The 18,088-nt window shown below is 31.3% G+C and overlaps 1 protein-coding gene across 1 annotated transcript; it reads right to left on the bottom strand.

Moving 5' to 3' along the window:
- Nucleotides 1–438: 438 nt before the first annotated feature.
- Nucleotides 439–5,269, bottom strand: LOC132756692 (uncharacterized). Its single transcript, XM_060747822.1, has 3 exons — nucleotides 5,020–5,269; nucleotides 1,351–1,509; nucleotides 439–1,024 (listed from the first exon to the last, which is right to left on the bottom strand). The coding sequence occupies exons 1-3, from the start codon at nucleotides 5,105–5,107 to the stop codon at nucleotides 762–764; spliced, it is 510 nt and encodes a 169-aa protein (XP_060603805.1). The 5' UTR covers nucleotides 5,108–5,269; the 3' UTR covers nucleotides 439–761.
- Between the last annotated feature and the right edge of the window lie 12,819 nt (nucleotides 5,270–18,088).

The following is an 18,088-nucleotide window of genomic DNA, read 5'->3' as shown; positions in this document are numbered from 1 at the left end:
AGGACCTTGTCTTATGTCTACACTTTCTGTGATAATTTATTTTCGTACCTATTGGTCACGTAATACAAACTGTATTGTCATTGCTTTAAAAATCAATATGGCGTCCTGTGCACTCGCCTGTGTTTTATAGCCCTTGTCTTTCTATAAAATGATCATTTATGTTTTACCAACGTGTGTAATAATTTAGTCTTGTTCCGTTCCAAATGTGTAAACTGTTGAAATTGGAGCACGTGTATTATTACTGCCCAAGATTGTCTTTGGAATTGAATTATAAGTTAACTGAAAAAACAAACAAACGAATAAACATATTTAATTAAACTAATTAACTAAACTTATTAATTTTGTCATTTCGAAAATATAAACTGACTATATATTAACTCCAATTTTATACTCAAATCCATGAAAATGATTGCAGATAACTAACTTGCAAAACCAAACACTTGTACTTCACAAAGATGTAGGTACTGTTGTCGTCTAAGCATCACTTGAACATATCGTGCTTCTCTACTTTCAGGGAAGTTAAAAGTATGGATGTCCTCAATCTGACCATCAACTTGCCTCACAATGTACATATTGTTCTCCGTCGTCCCAAACATCAAATCTAAATCTGAAGCTCGTTCCCCAGTAAATCACCAGATTATTTTAGACAATGTAGGCGCCAACTTTAAAAATCATTTGTATAAATATTCAACGGATTTCATGATCATTCTATGCTCGAACTGACGTGATTAAAGAATGCCCGTTGAAGGGATCAAGTTATTTTACAGGTAAATAGAAATGATATAAAAATGGATAAGTAACCTACTGCGAGTATCCAACCGGTTGTACAACACTACTCTAAAACAGCGATAAATCTTTCCAAGATCTACCCGCCACCACGAATGAAGGTCACTATTTGTATGAAAGCAGGAGCGACCTGACCATAATTGATTTGAATTGCCGTCCACACCCATCGAACCATTGTAGCCGTTGTAAACGCTAGACATGTATGTCCTTCCCCCAATAGCAACATTTGTCACATCGGCTAAATAAATCAAAATATTGAGAAGAAAAAATGAATATTGCCGTTTATTGAAATGACACAAAACATTTAATCAACGGATCTTTAGCTTTCTATAGATGTCAGCTTTCTATAGCTGACATTCTGTTATTTGTGTTATTTGTGTTATTTGAATAGCTTCAAACAGGAGTTCTATAAATAAAAAATTCAAATATGTGTTACACTTTTTAATAATTGCAAAAGTGTCATATATTTGAAAGGTTATATAATATTTATAATTATAAATAGTTCTATTATCCTTTGAATCTTTAAAAACACTCGAAAATTACCAAATGTATAAATCTACATACTTGAGCATTGATTGTCGGTTATATTCCAGATCCCATCAGAGAGGCATTCTATTTCACCAATAATCGTGTTTCCGTCGTTACATGTAAATTGCATACGATTCCCAACTGTTCTTATGTTTCCACTGACAATACCATATTTCAGATCTTTGACAGGACACTCTGTTATATAAAGAATAAGGTTTTAATATAAAGTATTTTTTTACAAAGTGTCTATTTGCTTATAATTATTACTTAAGAATTACTGTGAATAATTGTCTGAGTCTCGCCCCTCTGGACTTGCAGGACTGGAAGGACTTTCGCCAGTATTGTATGTGTTGTACAGTTTTAATTAACAATATTGGACTTGCTGCGCTCCATGGACTTCCCCCCTCTCCTATATTTTTAACCCCAGCCCATCTTTTCACCCTTACAGCACTTTCCTTTTAATTCCCTTATGAGCCCGTTTTAGTTAATATTATTTCACATAACATGTCCCACCCATGTTTTCACCCTTATGTCCACTCCAGGTTTTTTCTGTGCCTTCTGTGTGCCCTTCTTGAGTGTGTCGGGGGCCGCGTCCTGTGAACGTTGCCTTCGCCTTGTTGATCGTTATTCTTGTTTTTTTGTTGCGTTCTTAGCATTAGCTGCACTGTCTAGACGCCACAATCTAGACTTCTACGCTATTTGGACTTGTTGCAGTATTGGATTTACTTCCGAATATAGACTGTTTAACAACATAGATTTGCTGTGTTCGTTTGACCTACTAAGCATCCTCTGGACAACCTAGATTTGTTGCAGTATAAGACATAAAGCACAACATAGACTTGTTGCAGTATAAGATTTAATGTACAACATAGATTTGTTGAAGTATAAGATTTAATGTACTTAGCATTAGCTGCACTGCCTGGACGCCACAATCTTGACATGCTATGCTATTTGGACTTGTTGCAGTATTGGATTTGCTTCCAAATATAGACTGTTTAACAACATAGACTTCTTGTGTTCGTTTGACCTACTAAGCAACCTTTGAACATCCTATACGTGTTGCAATATTAGACTTGCTGCATAACCTAGATTTAATTTGTTGCAGTATAAGACTTAAAGCACAACATAGATTTGTTGAAGTATAAGATTTAATGTACAACATAGACTTGCTGCAAAGCCACGACTTGCTGTGCAACGTATTTTTGCTGGGCTACTTTGTCTTGCTGCGCAACCTTTACGGCCTCTCCTAAGACTTTTTCTCTCTTCCTGTACATCTGTTAGAGTTGATTCTTTTCAGGGAAACAAATTTGCAAGCAATAATGCTGGGAAGCGAAGTTGTTATGGCTCAACTCAATCTCGAAATCAAAGCGTTTTGATTTTTGCTTCCTGCATCTGACGGGTAAGTTTGTCATTAAAAAAATTTTTTTTTCTGAAAAAAATAAGCTTTCTGATAATATTGAGTCAGAAATGTTATATTTTTAAACGTTGAAGATAGTTTAACGTGACGTAAATGTTGTGTCTGACGAACTTCTTGTTCTAATTTTTTAGTTGGGTGATTTTATTATTCTAAAATCTAAATACTTTATTTTGTGAAAATAATTGTGCACTTTTTAAATTGCTGCTATTGTGTATTTCCGCGAAAAAGTTACTTGTGACGAATATGCAAAACATTTTTTTAGCTCAACCGCTTATGGTGTACTATGATGTTGTATGCACAGCCTTTACCTATGCTTTAATTATTAACATTTTAAGGTTAACTTTCCCATTGCAAAATGGTCGTACTGTTTTAAAGTATCGTAGAATTAATCAATTATTTACAGATGTAAAAACACATAAATTGCATTATTTACAGTTTGCATAAAGACTGAATGTAAGTTTACTCCACAATCAATAAGGTGTTCTGGTATAGTTATTCTGAAACGGCAATACTTTTATATGGAAATAGCATGGCTTGGGGCGGCCTCCAGGGTGTTTCTGTACAGAAAATAGTTAAGACCGTAAGGCAGTCGCTATGATTGCTAGAATTGCCTGATAGTTTGTCTCCACGAAAATCCAACCAGTTTCTAGGATAAAGTACTATTTAACCACCCTTAAAATAATCATGTGTGCTTTTTGATTTTTTTTGTAATTTATTTATGATTTGCAGGCTTCCTCTGATCCCCTTTCAAGATTCAATTTAAGTTGGTTTTACCCGTTAATGACAGACGTATTTTATAACTTTGGGAGCAACTTCCGCTTTTCGTGGACTAGCACTTTTATTCACCTATTAAAATCCTAAAATATTTGGAATATGTTTCAATGATCGTCGCATTTCGACTGCTGGTATTATTTTGTGCCCATTGGCAACATATTTAACATCTATACACGCATGAATAACGTGTCTCATAGTGCGTGATGCCTCTACTGATTGCAGGGTTGCCGTATATGGTTGAGACTTATAAATTGCAGCCACCGTTGATTGTGATGGGCGATTTAATAAGTTCCAAATACTGGAGTCTATGCATCTCTTAGCTCAAGCAGGTGAGGTGGTTTTGATAGCTGGTGTTGCTTTGAAGCTTGCATCACTCGAGGCTAGTTAAAATCTTCCATCATGATTCGGCGTGACCTAAACTGTGTTTGTGCGCCAAACCAAACAAACAAACCAACAGAAAGTGAATCACAAAGGACTAAAAAAATTCTGCTTTTATCCTATTGTTTAGAACTGAAATAAGTTACCTTAATTGATAAAGTAAAAATCTACAGGGGCCTTTTCGAAGCGCAATTATCGTCTCTTCGATTTTTTGTTTATTAAGTGTTTGGCTTTTGCTCAACCATGTCAACATAGACCATGTTTACAAGTCCGAATTTTTTAATACGCTGGTGAAGAAATGATAATTTCGAGACATTGCCTTGCCAATAATAAACATTTAATTGTGTGTTACAGCATACCAAAATAAAGCACTGTACGATTTCATACAACATAGCACTAATACGACAGCAATTTATAGAAATGAATAAGAGTAGATTTTATACTAAAATGTTTTTGAACGAGTTGCATGATATTGTTTTATTAATAAATTTAGTATTGAATTTACACGAATATAAAACTCTATTGATCACATGTCCAAAATGAGAACGGTTAACAATTTAAAAAGAGCCATTCTTCGTTGATGCAGCTATAATGCAACGTTAACATAAGCCCTCTTTAACGCTATGTTTGTATAGAAGGCAAGTGGCGTCACGTCAAAATATTAATACGCTAGATTAATATTACTTTTATCCAATCGCTTTGTTACATTCCCGTGCATTTATTTATATATATAAATATATATAAAAAGTACTTTATAACATACCCGTGTCGGTCTTGCGACTCTGTAAAACGGTTTTGCACGAGAACACACTTTTCCCATGCATATATTTTGACATGACGTCATTTGCGCTACAATAGCACAGCATAATGAAACTGTTAAAGTTACTATATTAGTGTGTCAGTGAAATGGTGATACTGTTTTACTATAAGTAATTCTATTTTTTTGGTAATTTGATAAGACTGCATTTTTGTAGCTTCATTACTAGATTTATTGAACTCTTCGACAAAAATTTACTTTCAATTAACTCGATAAATAAAATTAGTATTGAATAATAATTCATTTAACAATCTCTATACAGTGACATATACAGTAGTAACAGAGTTAATAATTTTACACAATATTAAAACGGTTTTACCTGTGGTTTCACATTTCCCTTTTGCAGGATTACATCTCTGACCAGAAGTACACTCTGAACAAGGTTTCTGTTGAAAGATATAATACATTTTATTTTATGCTTTGGAGTGAATTACTGATTTATCAATGAAAATTATATTAGATAATTTCATAGTGAACATTATTAAAATATAATTTCACACTGTTCAATGACGAGACTTATTTTTAAAGATTTTCCGCATTTGGTACCTAAGTTTAAATTTTGCTGACAATTCTGACAATGTCAGGGCTGTTTAAGAGGAAAGCAAATAAGTTAAAATAAAAAAAATTTCATTTAACTAACCAATCACCAACTATTGTCTATCAATTTTTTCTTTCATTTTTACTATCTGAAAGATACATTTATTTTCACATGCAAAATTTCTTTTGATGACATTTGGACATATTTCAGAATCACACGAGCAAAAACTGCCTCATGCAATACGGAAACTTGACAGTCATCAGCCCGAAGAATAAGTAAACAACCCAGCGTTGCCGCTTTTTAATGTTCACACATCTGTCAACAATTTTTTATATTCTGTAACAATCCTCAAATAAATTATCTTTCTTATAAAAAGATGTATGACTAACAAATTCAAATGATATCCCTCTGAATAAATTACAATTATTTTCCTCCCGTGAAATACATAACATTTAAATATGGCAGCCGCTTAAATTACTCAAAGCCTAGTATAATATAAATTCGCCGTAAGAAACGGAAATAATGTCGGACGATCTGATCATTTCTTCAATTAGAATTGTTTGTTTTTATTATAAAACAAGCGATCATTCATGTTTTTGTGGAATAAAATAAATAAAATCATGACCATTTAACGTAGATTGTCGAACTTATTTTTCAGCTCAATGCTTTTTGTATTAATGAATTCAACTTAAAATGAGGCTACCAGTGAGGAAACAGATTTTGATATTAAAGTTTTTATTTAGGAAATTTCGTTTTAACTTATTCTGAAGCATAAAATAAAAAGAAAATTTGTTTGTTGTGTGAGAAGATATTTTATTTCACTCGTGAGAATACTGTTTTAAAAGCCCAGTCAATTCAATAAAAATTTTATCTTACACACAAATACAAATATCATCCATGTAATTTACCCCTTCTGTAATTCTATGAAACAAATATTCGTCCCGTCAGAATATAATTCCACTTATTATATAAATACAATTTTTTGTAAAACGTCGCGGGCGTATTGCGAGAAAATTAATATTCAAAATATAGATTATATACGAATAGTTTTATGATAAAAGAAACATTGTAAATTAAATATCGTAGTTTGTAATAAGAAAGATCATAATTGTACAAGGTGCTTCAGTCATGAGGACTTGACCTAGAAAAATGTTTCCAGTCAAAAACAAGTGTTCAATCTATTTATCCTTTTGTCTTTTAAAAATCAATAATGACGTACAGGAAATTTTCGCTCTGTAACCAATAACCTGACCGCATTGAACAAAAGACATATGCATGAGAACGTCTTACTTAGTTTGCGAAGCTCTTTCGTATTTAAAGAAAACTAAATAGATAAATATGTTTGATATAATCAAAATCAAAATGTTTTCACATAGAAGTATCATTTATAATATCATTTTATATTGACTGTGTAAAACAAGTAGGAACATGGAATTATTCACCCTTTTGACAATAATATCCGCTGCCCGAATCTCCACACAACTTCCTTTAATTCTATCACTTTCGTGTCCATCTGAAGAGTATAGATTGCATTTCTTGAAAAGTTTTATGTAGCTCAAAGCTTCACATTCCGGCCGCATTCCACATTCCAGAACACATTCCGGGAGTGCAATACTTTCTAAAGTGACTATAATGTCCATTTCCCCTCGGCATTCACGTTTAAACGTGGTAGAATAGTGTATTTCCACACCATCCTTACTTAAATATGTAAAACCAAAAACAGTTTGTGAACAAAATAAGAATAGCAAAATATGATTGACATCGAATATTATCATTATAGTTGTAATTTAATTTGATGGTATTTTAATCACTGAGACAAATTATTCTTTTGCATTCCAACTATTCAAAAGTGTTGAACGTCAATACAGTCCGGCGGTTTAATCCTAAAACGCGTATAAATGTATTATTTAGCCTTGCAATGTTTCTATCTTTTAAGCAACTTCATCCCATCAGAGGCAGTAAATAAAAATATATTTCAAACACAATGCAATGACATATGACAAAAATCAGCAGCAGAACGGTTTGAATGAACATAGAAAGCGAGAATTCTTCATAAAATATATAAATATATGCATAAATAATTCACATTCACTTAATTTCGGATAATTGTTGAAACAATCGGCTTGACTGTAGAAATCGATAATTCTGTCTGACCTTAAAACATATTTGAAGTGTTAAGGTTTAGTTTTATACAGATGGGATCAAAAAATAATTAAAGCTATTTTAACGATGTCGTTATACTCTTTTTTATATATGAGATACACACAAGGAATCGACATTCTTTTCCTTGTGTGGATCTTGTTTTAAGCAATTGATATCAACTTTACTAAATGGAAAAAGGATCATATGGTCCCCTTGATTGATATAATACCGTTATATTATATACAAGTTTGATATAAAGAAAGAAACGAACACAAACTATCAACTTCAATCGTTATACTATTAAAGACTTCACTATTGATAATTGAATAAATCATGTGTTTTAAATTTCTAGTTCTTCAGTAAAACACTCAGCTAGAGTGTATAACGGTACTTTCTTTATAACAAAAATGTAACCATTTACTTTTCTACAATTCCATTTGATACAATAATATATAGATAACATTAATCATTATAAAATAATACTTACAGAATATTGCATCAAATTATAATAACTTTTAAACATGTTTTTAAAACAATTTTTTAAAGTCATATTCAAAAATGAAGGATCAGTAGTTCACATTTAACTTTCGATTAGCATACATTTGAAGCGGTTATCCCCAATTTACTTCACATCCGGTAAGGGAAGTTAATATTAATTGACGCTAATCGCCCTAATGAAAGGGTTTTGATATGAAGATATTTTTATAGAAGTTAACATACGAACACTGGTTTAATTAGTTGTTTGAAAAGAAATGTCATGGTTGAGCCTGTTAAAAGGAGAGTTTATTTTAGGAGCATGCATTTATTGTAAAAAATAATGTAAAACACAATGAGTACTTGTAACTAACAGTCACTTGGTAAGTTAGGTCCAAAATGAAAACAAAGACAGAGATAATTGCTACAAAAACATGTTTCATGTGCAAAAATAATTCCTGCTAATAATAACACCATGGTGATTGAAATTAAGCGAACATTCAAAGATAGGGTGTGACACTAAAAATATTAATAAAAGAAATGGTGAAATTTTCTAATATTTGAAAAATAAATGTTGTATACTATCTAGGTAAGAAAAAAGTTATGAAAAACTTATTCTTATCAATGATCAACTAGGGTCGGTAAACCTCTAACTATTTTTTTAATGTTTGTAACATATTAAACATTCAATTTGGATACGGAGCCCCTAAGGTGACATTTTCCACACTTTTCTCCTCGGAACTAAATTCGCTTTTACGAACTAATAATTCGTAAATAAGAAATTATATTTCGTAAAAACGAATTAAATTTTGTCTAGGGTTTCAAGAGTCATGGTAGCAGTTATAATAAGGTTTTTCCCCGGAAAAACTAAAAGGTTCCCCCCTTGAAACCTTGATATATATTTATGAGAGAAAATTTTTGTTTTCCAAAAATGTAATATAGATAAGTGATATTTTTCTACGCAAAATTTATAACTTAACACTATTGTATATCAATTAAATTAATCGCCTGGCAATAGCGTTGCCGTCAAAGCCGTAATAATACATGTGAAGTTTTGTTGGGGTCTGGTCAAATCCAAACACGGACATTTTTTTCTGTTTCTTTTACTAGAAATGAAATAAAATGTTATGTTTTTATAATCACACGGTGCCCATACATAAATTATAAGGAAATACACTTTTTAAAATTAGATTAGTGAAAGTCTGTAGCCCCCTCGTCACTTTAGTTTTACTAATGTATATGACAAAAGATAGTAATAATATAGCATGTTTCTTTTTTTAAAGAAACATGTCAGTAAAAATAAATTTCCTCAAAAAATAAAACATTGCTGATAGGAACATGTATTTGACAATGGAGAAAAGAGGCCATTTTGGATTGAGAATGTTTTCTCACTCAAAAACCCTGTTCACTTAAATATAATAACTTGAAAACCATTATGCATATAATCGGAAGGTTGAGCCAGGCTAGAAATGATACCTTTGTGAGATTAGTAGGTTTTTGTTAAGCTTACAATGACCTTAAATAAGATTTCTTAAAGACGAATAAATATTTCGTAATAACGAATTAAGTTTTTTCGTAATAACGAATTAAGTTTTTTCGTAAAAACGAATTATTTTTTCGTAAAAACGAATTAATATTTCGTAAAAATAAAAAATATTTCATAATTACGAATTAATATTTCGTAAAACGAATTAATATTCCGTAATTACGAATTTATATTTCGTAATTACGAATAGATATTTCGTAAAAATGAACTAATATATTGTAAAAACGAAATAATTTTTCGTAATTTCGAAATACTTTTTCGTAAAAACGAATTAAAATTTCGTAAAAACGAATTAATTGCCAGGGGAAAAGTGTCGAAAATGTCACCTTAGGGGCTCCGTAGATATGGACATCATTTTGCAATAAACAATTTTCAATAGATAATTTAGTTTAAAATCATTCCTTTTTGAAAAACGATTTATTGGCATTTAGAACTTCCCAATTATTTTCATATATTTCAAACCAATATTTGTTATGTCATAGAATTTCTTTATTTTATTGTTCATGTTAACTATATGAAAAAGTTAATGTTTCATGCACCAGGAATGCACAAAAGGATTTTATAAATCATTTATGAATCAGATGAAAATAACTTAAAACATCAATAACTTGTGCAAGCACGGTTTATAGAGTTTTATTTTCTTCTTTTCTCAGACAAATATTTAATAAAGAGAGACAAACATATCTCCAGAGAATGACACACTATAAAATGTTTTTAATCATTTAAACGGTGTTTAAAGAGACTCAACTGAACTTTTTTGACATGACCGTTCTGGAAATATCTTTTTGAGATTATTACTCTATTTGATGTAGATCTATACTAATAACTTATGTGCAAAATTTCAGATCATTAACTCGCTCCGTTTTTCCGTAATAATTATTATAAATATAGTAAAAAATGACCATAAATTAAAAAGCGTTTGAACGCTTTTCTCTCAAATCGGTCAGAGAATAGCACAAACATACGTTTTGCAATGTATTTCCTGTCTATTTCTTAGTTATATCTTATTTATATTTCTGTTTTAAGCGCTCGTGTTAATCTATGCGAAAAATTAAAATTTAATGTTTTTAGGCTTATTCACCTCAGTGGAGTTCCTTTAATATAACATGACTTTCTTATGATCTGCGTGGATTTTGAATGGAAAAATAGCCTGAAAATGAATTTATCTATCATGCAGTATTTATCCTTTTCATAATCGATTTTTAAATATTATATTATTGTTATGCAATCTTGGGAATACCAAATAAATCCGAAAAAGCGATATGGTAGTTTGTAGGTTTTCGAATATAATCAAGGTCATGAAGCCTTCTTTCACATAAGAAATAATTCAATTAACAAGCAAACCCACTTCTTGGTTTATCGGCTCCATTAAAAGACAACACTTTAATAATACTAAAAATACATGCGCACACATGAAGATGCATCGTTTCCTCCTGTTTACAAAAAGTTAACAATTATACTTTTTCATTGTCTGACATGAATATTTTTAAATACTTTATATTGTTTATTTCAATTAATTACAACGGCATCAGAAAAAAATAATGTTAATAGGAGTACATAAATGGTATAAGGAATTATAGACATTTCGACATGGAATTCACTTCGTGTTATTCAGCAAGATTCAAGTCAGATCATTAAGACACTTAAAAATGAAAACCTAAAGATATAAAAAAAATAAACCTTTACCGGCTGAATCTGTGTGCGTGCCAATGTGTATTTTTTGGATTTGAATAGTGTTACTCTTATTGAGTTTTTTTTTTGGTGTTGCAATATCGACATGACAAATTTTTTAAATTTTTTTTTGGAAATAGAACAAACTATAGTTAGATAAATCGTAACATTTTCATACTTTGTTTTAATATATCATGGTTCAGTTATATACAACAAATGAATTTTAGATTGAACAAATGACAGAAGAATAAAAGAATCGACGAATTCATGAAGTATCCTATTGAAACTTTTGACATGACTTCATGTAGATTATCGTCATATTTAGTTTTGTGTTGCACTTTTCTTCTATGTATTATATTTTCTGAAAACAAAGAAAAAGGCTATGGAATGATTAAGTCATGTTCAATTGGTAATATATAAAAGGAAGTAAAAGAGGCATTGTTGAAACAGATAGCTGTTTTCCGAAATCCTGACGTGTAGGACATATTATGCAGTGTTTCATTTATAAAGTAGTAATAACATAAATTCATTATAAATGAGCATATTCATTTAAGATATTTAACTGAAGGGTTATTCGTAAATTAATCATCTTTAAACATATCTCAACACATGTTTGCAATTCATACTATTTTATGAAGGACATATTAAGGAAGACAAATTGAGAAATGTTACTTGCAAGTCCAAATTGTACTTCGCAAAGATATTGGTAAACTTTTCGTCTGAGCATGACTTAGATATATCGTGCATGTTTTTCCAAGAATTGAAACACGCAAATGCATTGGGTTCTTAGTAAAAAATTCTGGAAACAAAGTGATCCCTCGGAAGCATTAATCACAACAAAATAACATTAGAATTGCAGACTCGGTTTGATTGAGTCTGTACATGAGGGATAATGAATAAGTGCAACATCCCTCACGCCCCCTAGCACCGGCTTGAGCGGTACTCAATTCTCAAAAAAACTTCTTTTCATCTTGTATCTCGCTACAGTGAATAAAATGATAAATTACGTTGAATATAACCTGTTCTTAAATTGCTTTGTATAATTAACAATAAATGATATTTGTAGGTGTAAAGAAAATCTCTGTTTCAAATATATCAACATGAAAGTGATTAAACTTTCTCATTATGTAAGCCATCTGTTATGTCACTCATTGTTGAGTTCATTGACATATGGTAATTTGTAATGTTTTCAGGTAATGTTAGATGATATTGAATTGATGGATGCAAGGCTGTACATCCGGCTATTTACTCATGGCTGACTTATTTTAAAAATTTCTGACTTTAAAATATTGAAGCTTGAAAAGTGCATTTAACAAATTCAGTAGGTAAGGTTAAACTTGCAAATATGTACAGTCTTACTTGTGTCAGAATTGCCGGCTGCTCAAGTTTATATTTTCTTGCAACCCATTACATTACCTTTTCTATTAGAGTAGTAGAATAAGTCGAAACACGATAAACATAACTTTTATCAGTTTTAAAAAGTACAGTTTTCGATCATATTTAAATCGAGAGTACTTTGGCAAAAAATGCCCCCAAGTTAATATTGGAAAATTGAAAATAGAGTGTAAAATATATTTCAAATATTAAATGCAAATAAAACGTAATTGAAATGTTCATGTTTTGCAAAATTATAATAATCCTGTAATATACATAAAAATGGAAAGTAGAAGAAAACTTTAAACTCAAAATTCTCCAAGAAATTATATACATGTATAATCCTTTTAAAATTTCATAGTCGACTTAAAAGAACATGAACTGATACACTGCTTGGTTTGCGTTACTATTGTATATACTTTAATTAGACAAATCTCCGAAATAGAGAAAATAAGAATCCATAAAGAAATCCCAACACTGCAAAATTGAAAATGTTGGAGTCTCGGTTTGATTGAGCCTTTTCATGGACGGTACTGTCAAGTGCTTACTACCGCCCCCCTAGCACCGGCTTAAGCAGAATTCAACATTTAACATGAACTGGACAATTTTGAATTTTGAAACATCCGCAGATGTGTTAATATGGCGGTACTCATGAAACCTTCAATGTGACACGTAAGTGCCATTCCATGTAAAGCGGCATATGGTCCCCAATTAAAACAATGTGTGTGCCCTAAACGAGAAAACAATGAGCAGAACTAAATTAAATGGAATTTTGAAAGGGGATCAAAGATTATGAAGGCTGCATATCACATATAAAACGTCAAAAGGCAAAATTAAAAACTAGCCTCCTCAAAAATGACAATAAGGCAATGGTGTTTTTTTTTGTCTACAGGCGGACAACACTGTCCTTTTTCTCGGAGGAGTCCTGTTATGCGTGTATGTGGTTGCACGGTTACTTTCATTACATCTTGTCATCGATGCATGTATGTGGTCGCATGGTCGAAAATCTCTTATAAAATGGCAAGGTTAACAATAGTATGTTATGTCTTATAAAAATGTTTATGTTCTTAAAAAACCGTTAAAATCGTGAGAAAGAGTTTCAAAAGCCTATTTATGACTTTGTTACGTTACAAGTCTGATAAGGACTTTTTCACTTATTTATCTTGTTTTATGGTATTCAATATTGATAACAAAGCTTTGAAAACTGGAAAATTTTCGAGGTCATTATCATATCAAGTCGATAGATTTAAAAAAAAGAATTATCTTTGCAGCAGCCCCATGACTTGACTTGACTTGACTAAAATATAGTTGAGATAATACAAAATTGATAAGATAACTGATGACTTAATGATTCAATTCATACGAGTTGTACATAAGCAAATTAAAAATACTCGCTGATGTTCAATTTTAACCAAATCGGAACCAATCTCAACAGGTAGACATTTTTTACTTTCACTTTCTACTACAGCCATAATAATAAGTAGATCCATATTGTAAGTGAGCGGTTACAGGGGCTACAGCGGAAAAGACGACAATCTTATTAAAACATGTCAAGTCTTGCTTTTTATACCGACAATGGCATTCATCCTTGGAGACAAAATAAGTACATGCCATAAAATCATGTTCTTTTTATCATCCTAATAAAAGATTTAAATTCTGTCTTTTTTGTATACTAGGTTGAAACTGAATACTTATTTCAGTATTCTGATGACGCAACTATAATGCTTGATGGAAATGCTAAATCACTAAGACACACTATGCAAGTATTAAAATATGCAACATTATTAACAAAATTAAACAAAAGCAGTATGGATTGGTTCTATGAAAGAGAATAATCAAACAGTTTGCTTGGAGTTTAACTTTTAGTGGGAATCTGAATGCATTCTGTTACTTGGTGTTACTTTAACTATTAATCTAAATTATATGATTCGAGCTATTTTTTTTATCTAAACAGGAGAAGATTAATAAGTTATATACTCATAAGTCAAGACGCATTATTACCCTGTTGGTAAAAATGTTGTAATAATTTTATTACGTTGTTTGCCTTACAAAATGTAAACCACGTTATTCTTAATTCACCAAATCCTGATGTTAAACAATAAAAGCTATACAAAACTCATTCTTAAAATTCCTGTGGAATCAGGACCAGATTACATAAAAAGAAATGTTGTAAATCAGAATTCTAAAATTTGGGTCTCAGAGTTTAACATAAGTCTATGTTTAAAAAAAGATGGTTGTTCTCTTTGTTTTCCTAGATATTTAAATTGCGACATTATATTGGTTAATGACTTCTTAGACAGTAATTCCAGGTAATTTGTTATCATTTGATGATCTTTTAACTAAGCTTGATTGAAATACCATTTTTCTAGAGTACCAACACATTTGTGAGTATATTAGGAGATTTTTCAATCAAATGCTATTTAGGCACATAACTCAGAAAGAGGAAATGCATATTCTCCCTTTATTGAGTAAAATTATCAGTAGTCAAAAGAGCGGATGCAGACAAATTTATGATTATATCTTAGAGCAAATACATCCAATGCTGCTATGAGTAAATGGGAAGATGAACTCAATTTGAATGATTGCTTTAAATGAAATTAGCATTTAGTGGCTACCTTCAAATATTACAAACCGCATCCGTGGTCGAGGGGTTAGAGTCGATGACTTCTAATCAAGTTACCTCTCTGGCGTGGGTTCGATCCCCGGGAGATGCTTTGGTAGTTTAGCGCGGAGGAAGGTAGTCTAGTACTGGTGTAACTCTCCAGGAACGATGGTTAGGAAACTACCCGCCTATATGACTGAAATACTGTTGGAAAAGGCGTAAAATGAAACAAACAAACAAACAAACAAACAAACAAATATTACAAAGGTATTAAATTTACAATGGTTTCAGTATAAAGTTAACCACAGACTACTGGCAACACATTATCTTTTACAAAAATGGTTATGAAAGATGTCAATACATACACTTTCTGCAATAATCATATTGAAACTAAAGAACATTTTTTTTGGGGGGGGGGTTGCCATTTAAGTTCTTCTTTCTGGGAACATATAAAATCGTGAAAAAAATAAAAATATACAGATGTCAACAAACCTTAACAGATATCATTTAGGCAATAGCCACTTAAAATGCAACACTGAATTTAATTTTTTGGGAAAGTATGTTCTTTATCGATGCAAATTAAAGAACTCAGTTCTAAGTGTTCAACATTTTGAAAGAAGACAATTATATAGTACAAAAAGATAATTAAAAGAGGCTTTTACAATTTGACAATTTGTGGGGCAAATATTTTTATAACTGCACAATCAAATTTTTTTTTGCTTTATGCTATATATATTTATTCTGTCATTATTGTCATAATTTTGTTTCTGATCGAAAACCAAACCTATGAGATCTGATAAACAGTTAAAATAAAGAAGGGACAACGAAAAACAAACAAAAAGAAACAACAATAACAAAAAATACAACAAAAATAAACAAACAGCAAACAAGAAAGAAGAAACTATATTTGCAAATTGTGTGCTATATTTTCAAGGTTTCTCCTTCTGCTCTATGAAATATCAATTATTTGAATTAATCATTATGCAATCAGTTAAAATGAATCATGATTTTAATTTGAAATGAACAATAAATCATCGCAATCTGATGTAAATTTATTTAAACTTATTTTGTAGCTCTATCTTTTATATCCTTATGGGCAATTTGTCTGTAATTGATGCTACCACTGTGAATAACATATAATATTCAATTAAGATTAACGAAATGCCATTTAAACAAATGGTTTAGGATAAATCAAAAATATTTATTTTTTGCAAGATGTAATTCATTCCATCAAGTGAGCTTCAAAAACAGTATTCATTCGAGTGGCATAAAAAATTAAAATGTCCACATTTATTTAAAAGAGATAAAAAATGGATACGATAGAAACACATATTTAATTTATTATATTTCTGATCCAACGAAATTATTAATTCCAGCACATTATGTGTTGAATTATGTATACCGCTAAGGCCGGTGCTAGGGATTTTTGTGCCCCTACTTTAGTAGCGGGCATTTAGATTTAACCTTGTCCGTCCGTCCGTCCATCCGTCCGGCCGTACGTCCTTCGGTCCGTCCGTTCTCTTTTGTGTCGCACGTTACTCAAAAAGTATTGGACCGAGAGTCATGAAACTTTACAGGAATGTTGATCAGCTTGTGTAGTTGTGCACCTGTGTATTTCGTCTGGATTTATTTTAGTTTTTTTAGAGTTACTGCTCTTGACTTTGTAAAATTTTGCAATTTTCAACTTGTGACGCATGTAACTCAAAAAGTATTTGACCAAGAGTCATGAAACTTTACAGGAATGTTGATCAACATGTGTAATTGTGCACCTGGGTATTGTATTTTTGTCTGGAAATTTTTAGTATTTTTAGAGATATTGCTCTTGACTTAGTAAAATTTTGCAATTTTCAACTTGTGTCGCATGTAACTCAAAAATGATTTGATCTAGAGTCACGAAACTTTACAGGAATGTTGATCAGCATGTGTAGTTGTGTACCTGGGTATTTTTGACTGGATTTATTTAGTATTTTTAGATTTATTGTCCTTGACTTAGTAAAATTTTGCAATTATTAACTTGTGTCGCATGTAACTCAAAAAGGATTTGACATAGAGTCATGAAACTTTACAGGAAAATTGATCAGCATGTGTAGTTATGCACCTGGGTATTTTTGTCTGGATTTATATAGTATTTTTAGAGTTATTGCCCTTGACTTAGAAAATTTTGCAATTTTCAACTTGTGTCGCATGTAACTCAAAAAGGATTTGACATAGAGTCATTAAACCTTACGGGAAGGTTGCTAAGCATATTTAGTTTTGCACCTGGGGTTCCGCTTGTGGATTTATCCAGTATTTGTAGAGTTATTCCCCTTGACTTAGTAAAAACCGTTTCATTATGTTGTTATTTGTTCCTTGAGTGCTTGAGTTAGAATCAACCAACTTTACAGGAATAATGATCAACATCACTAAATTACAGGAATAATGATTCATATCACTGTGAAGCTATGAACCTGGGACTTGCCATGTGGAATTTGTCAGTTTGTAAGAGTTATTGCCCTTGACTTACAGTAGTATAAATTTGCAATTTTCAACTTGTTCATGCATAGCTCAAAAAGTATTTCACTTGTAGGCCTGAAAGTTTACAAGAATGTTGGTCAGCATGTGTACTTATGCACTTTGGAGTTTGCTTGTGGATTTATTCAGGATTTGTTAAGTTCTTGCCCTTTACTTAGTAAAAGATTTTTAGTTTTGAAAAAAAAAAAAATTGACCTAGAGTAATAAGATTGACAGAACAGTGGCGCGGTGGGGGCACCCCTGTCCTATGGACACATTTCTAGTCCACTCTTCTCTTATCCTTGAATAGAAAGTTTCAATCAAACCGAGGCTACAATTTTCATGTATTTTTCATGTCGAGGATCACCATTTTCTTTGATTTTAACACGTGGTAAAGACGTACATATAACAAGATGCAGAAGACTTTGCCATATTCTTATCTTTATCATCATAATCTTTTTTGTTATAATTAGCTTAACGCTGCATTAAATAAATATGTAAAAAATAAAAAAAATATCATTCTCATAAAAAAGATTAAATTTGGATGGAAA

This window comes from Ruditapes philippinarum, unplaced genomic scaffold (genome assembly GCF_026571515.1).
Source record: "Ruditapes philippinarum isolate M1 unplaced genomic scaffold, ASM2657151v2 ctg10331_1_1_1_1, whole genome shotgun sequence".
Lineage (NCBI taxonomy): Eukaryota > Metazoa > Mollusca > Bivalvia > Venerida > Veneridae > Ruditapes > Ruditapes philippinarum.
The sequence above is the reverse complement of the archived record's forward strand: the minus strand, read 5'-3'. Positions and strand labels throughout refer to the sequence as shown.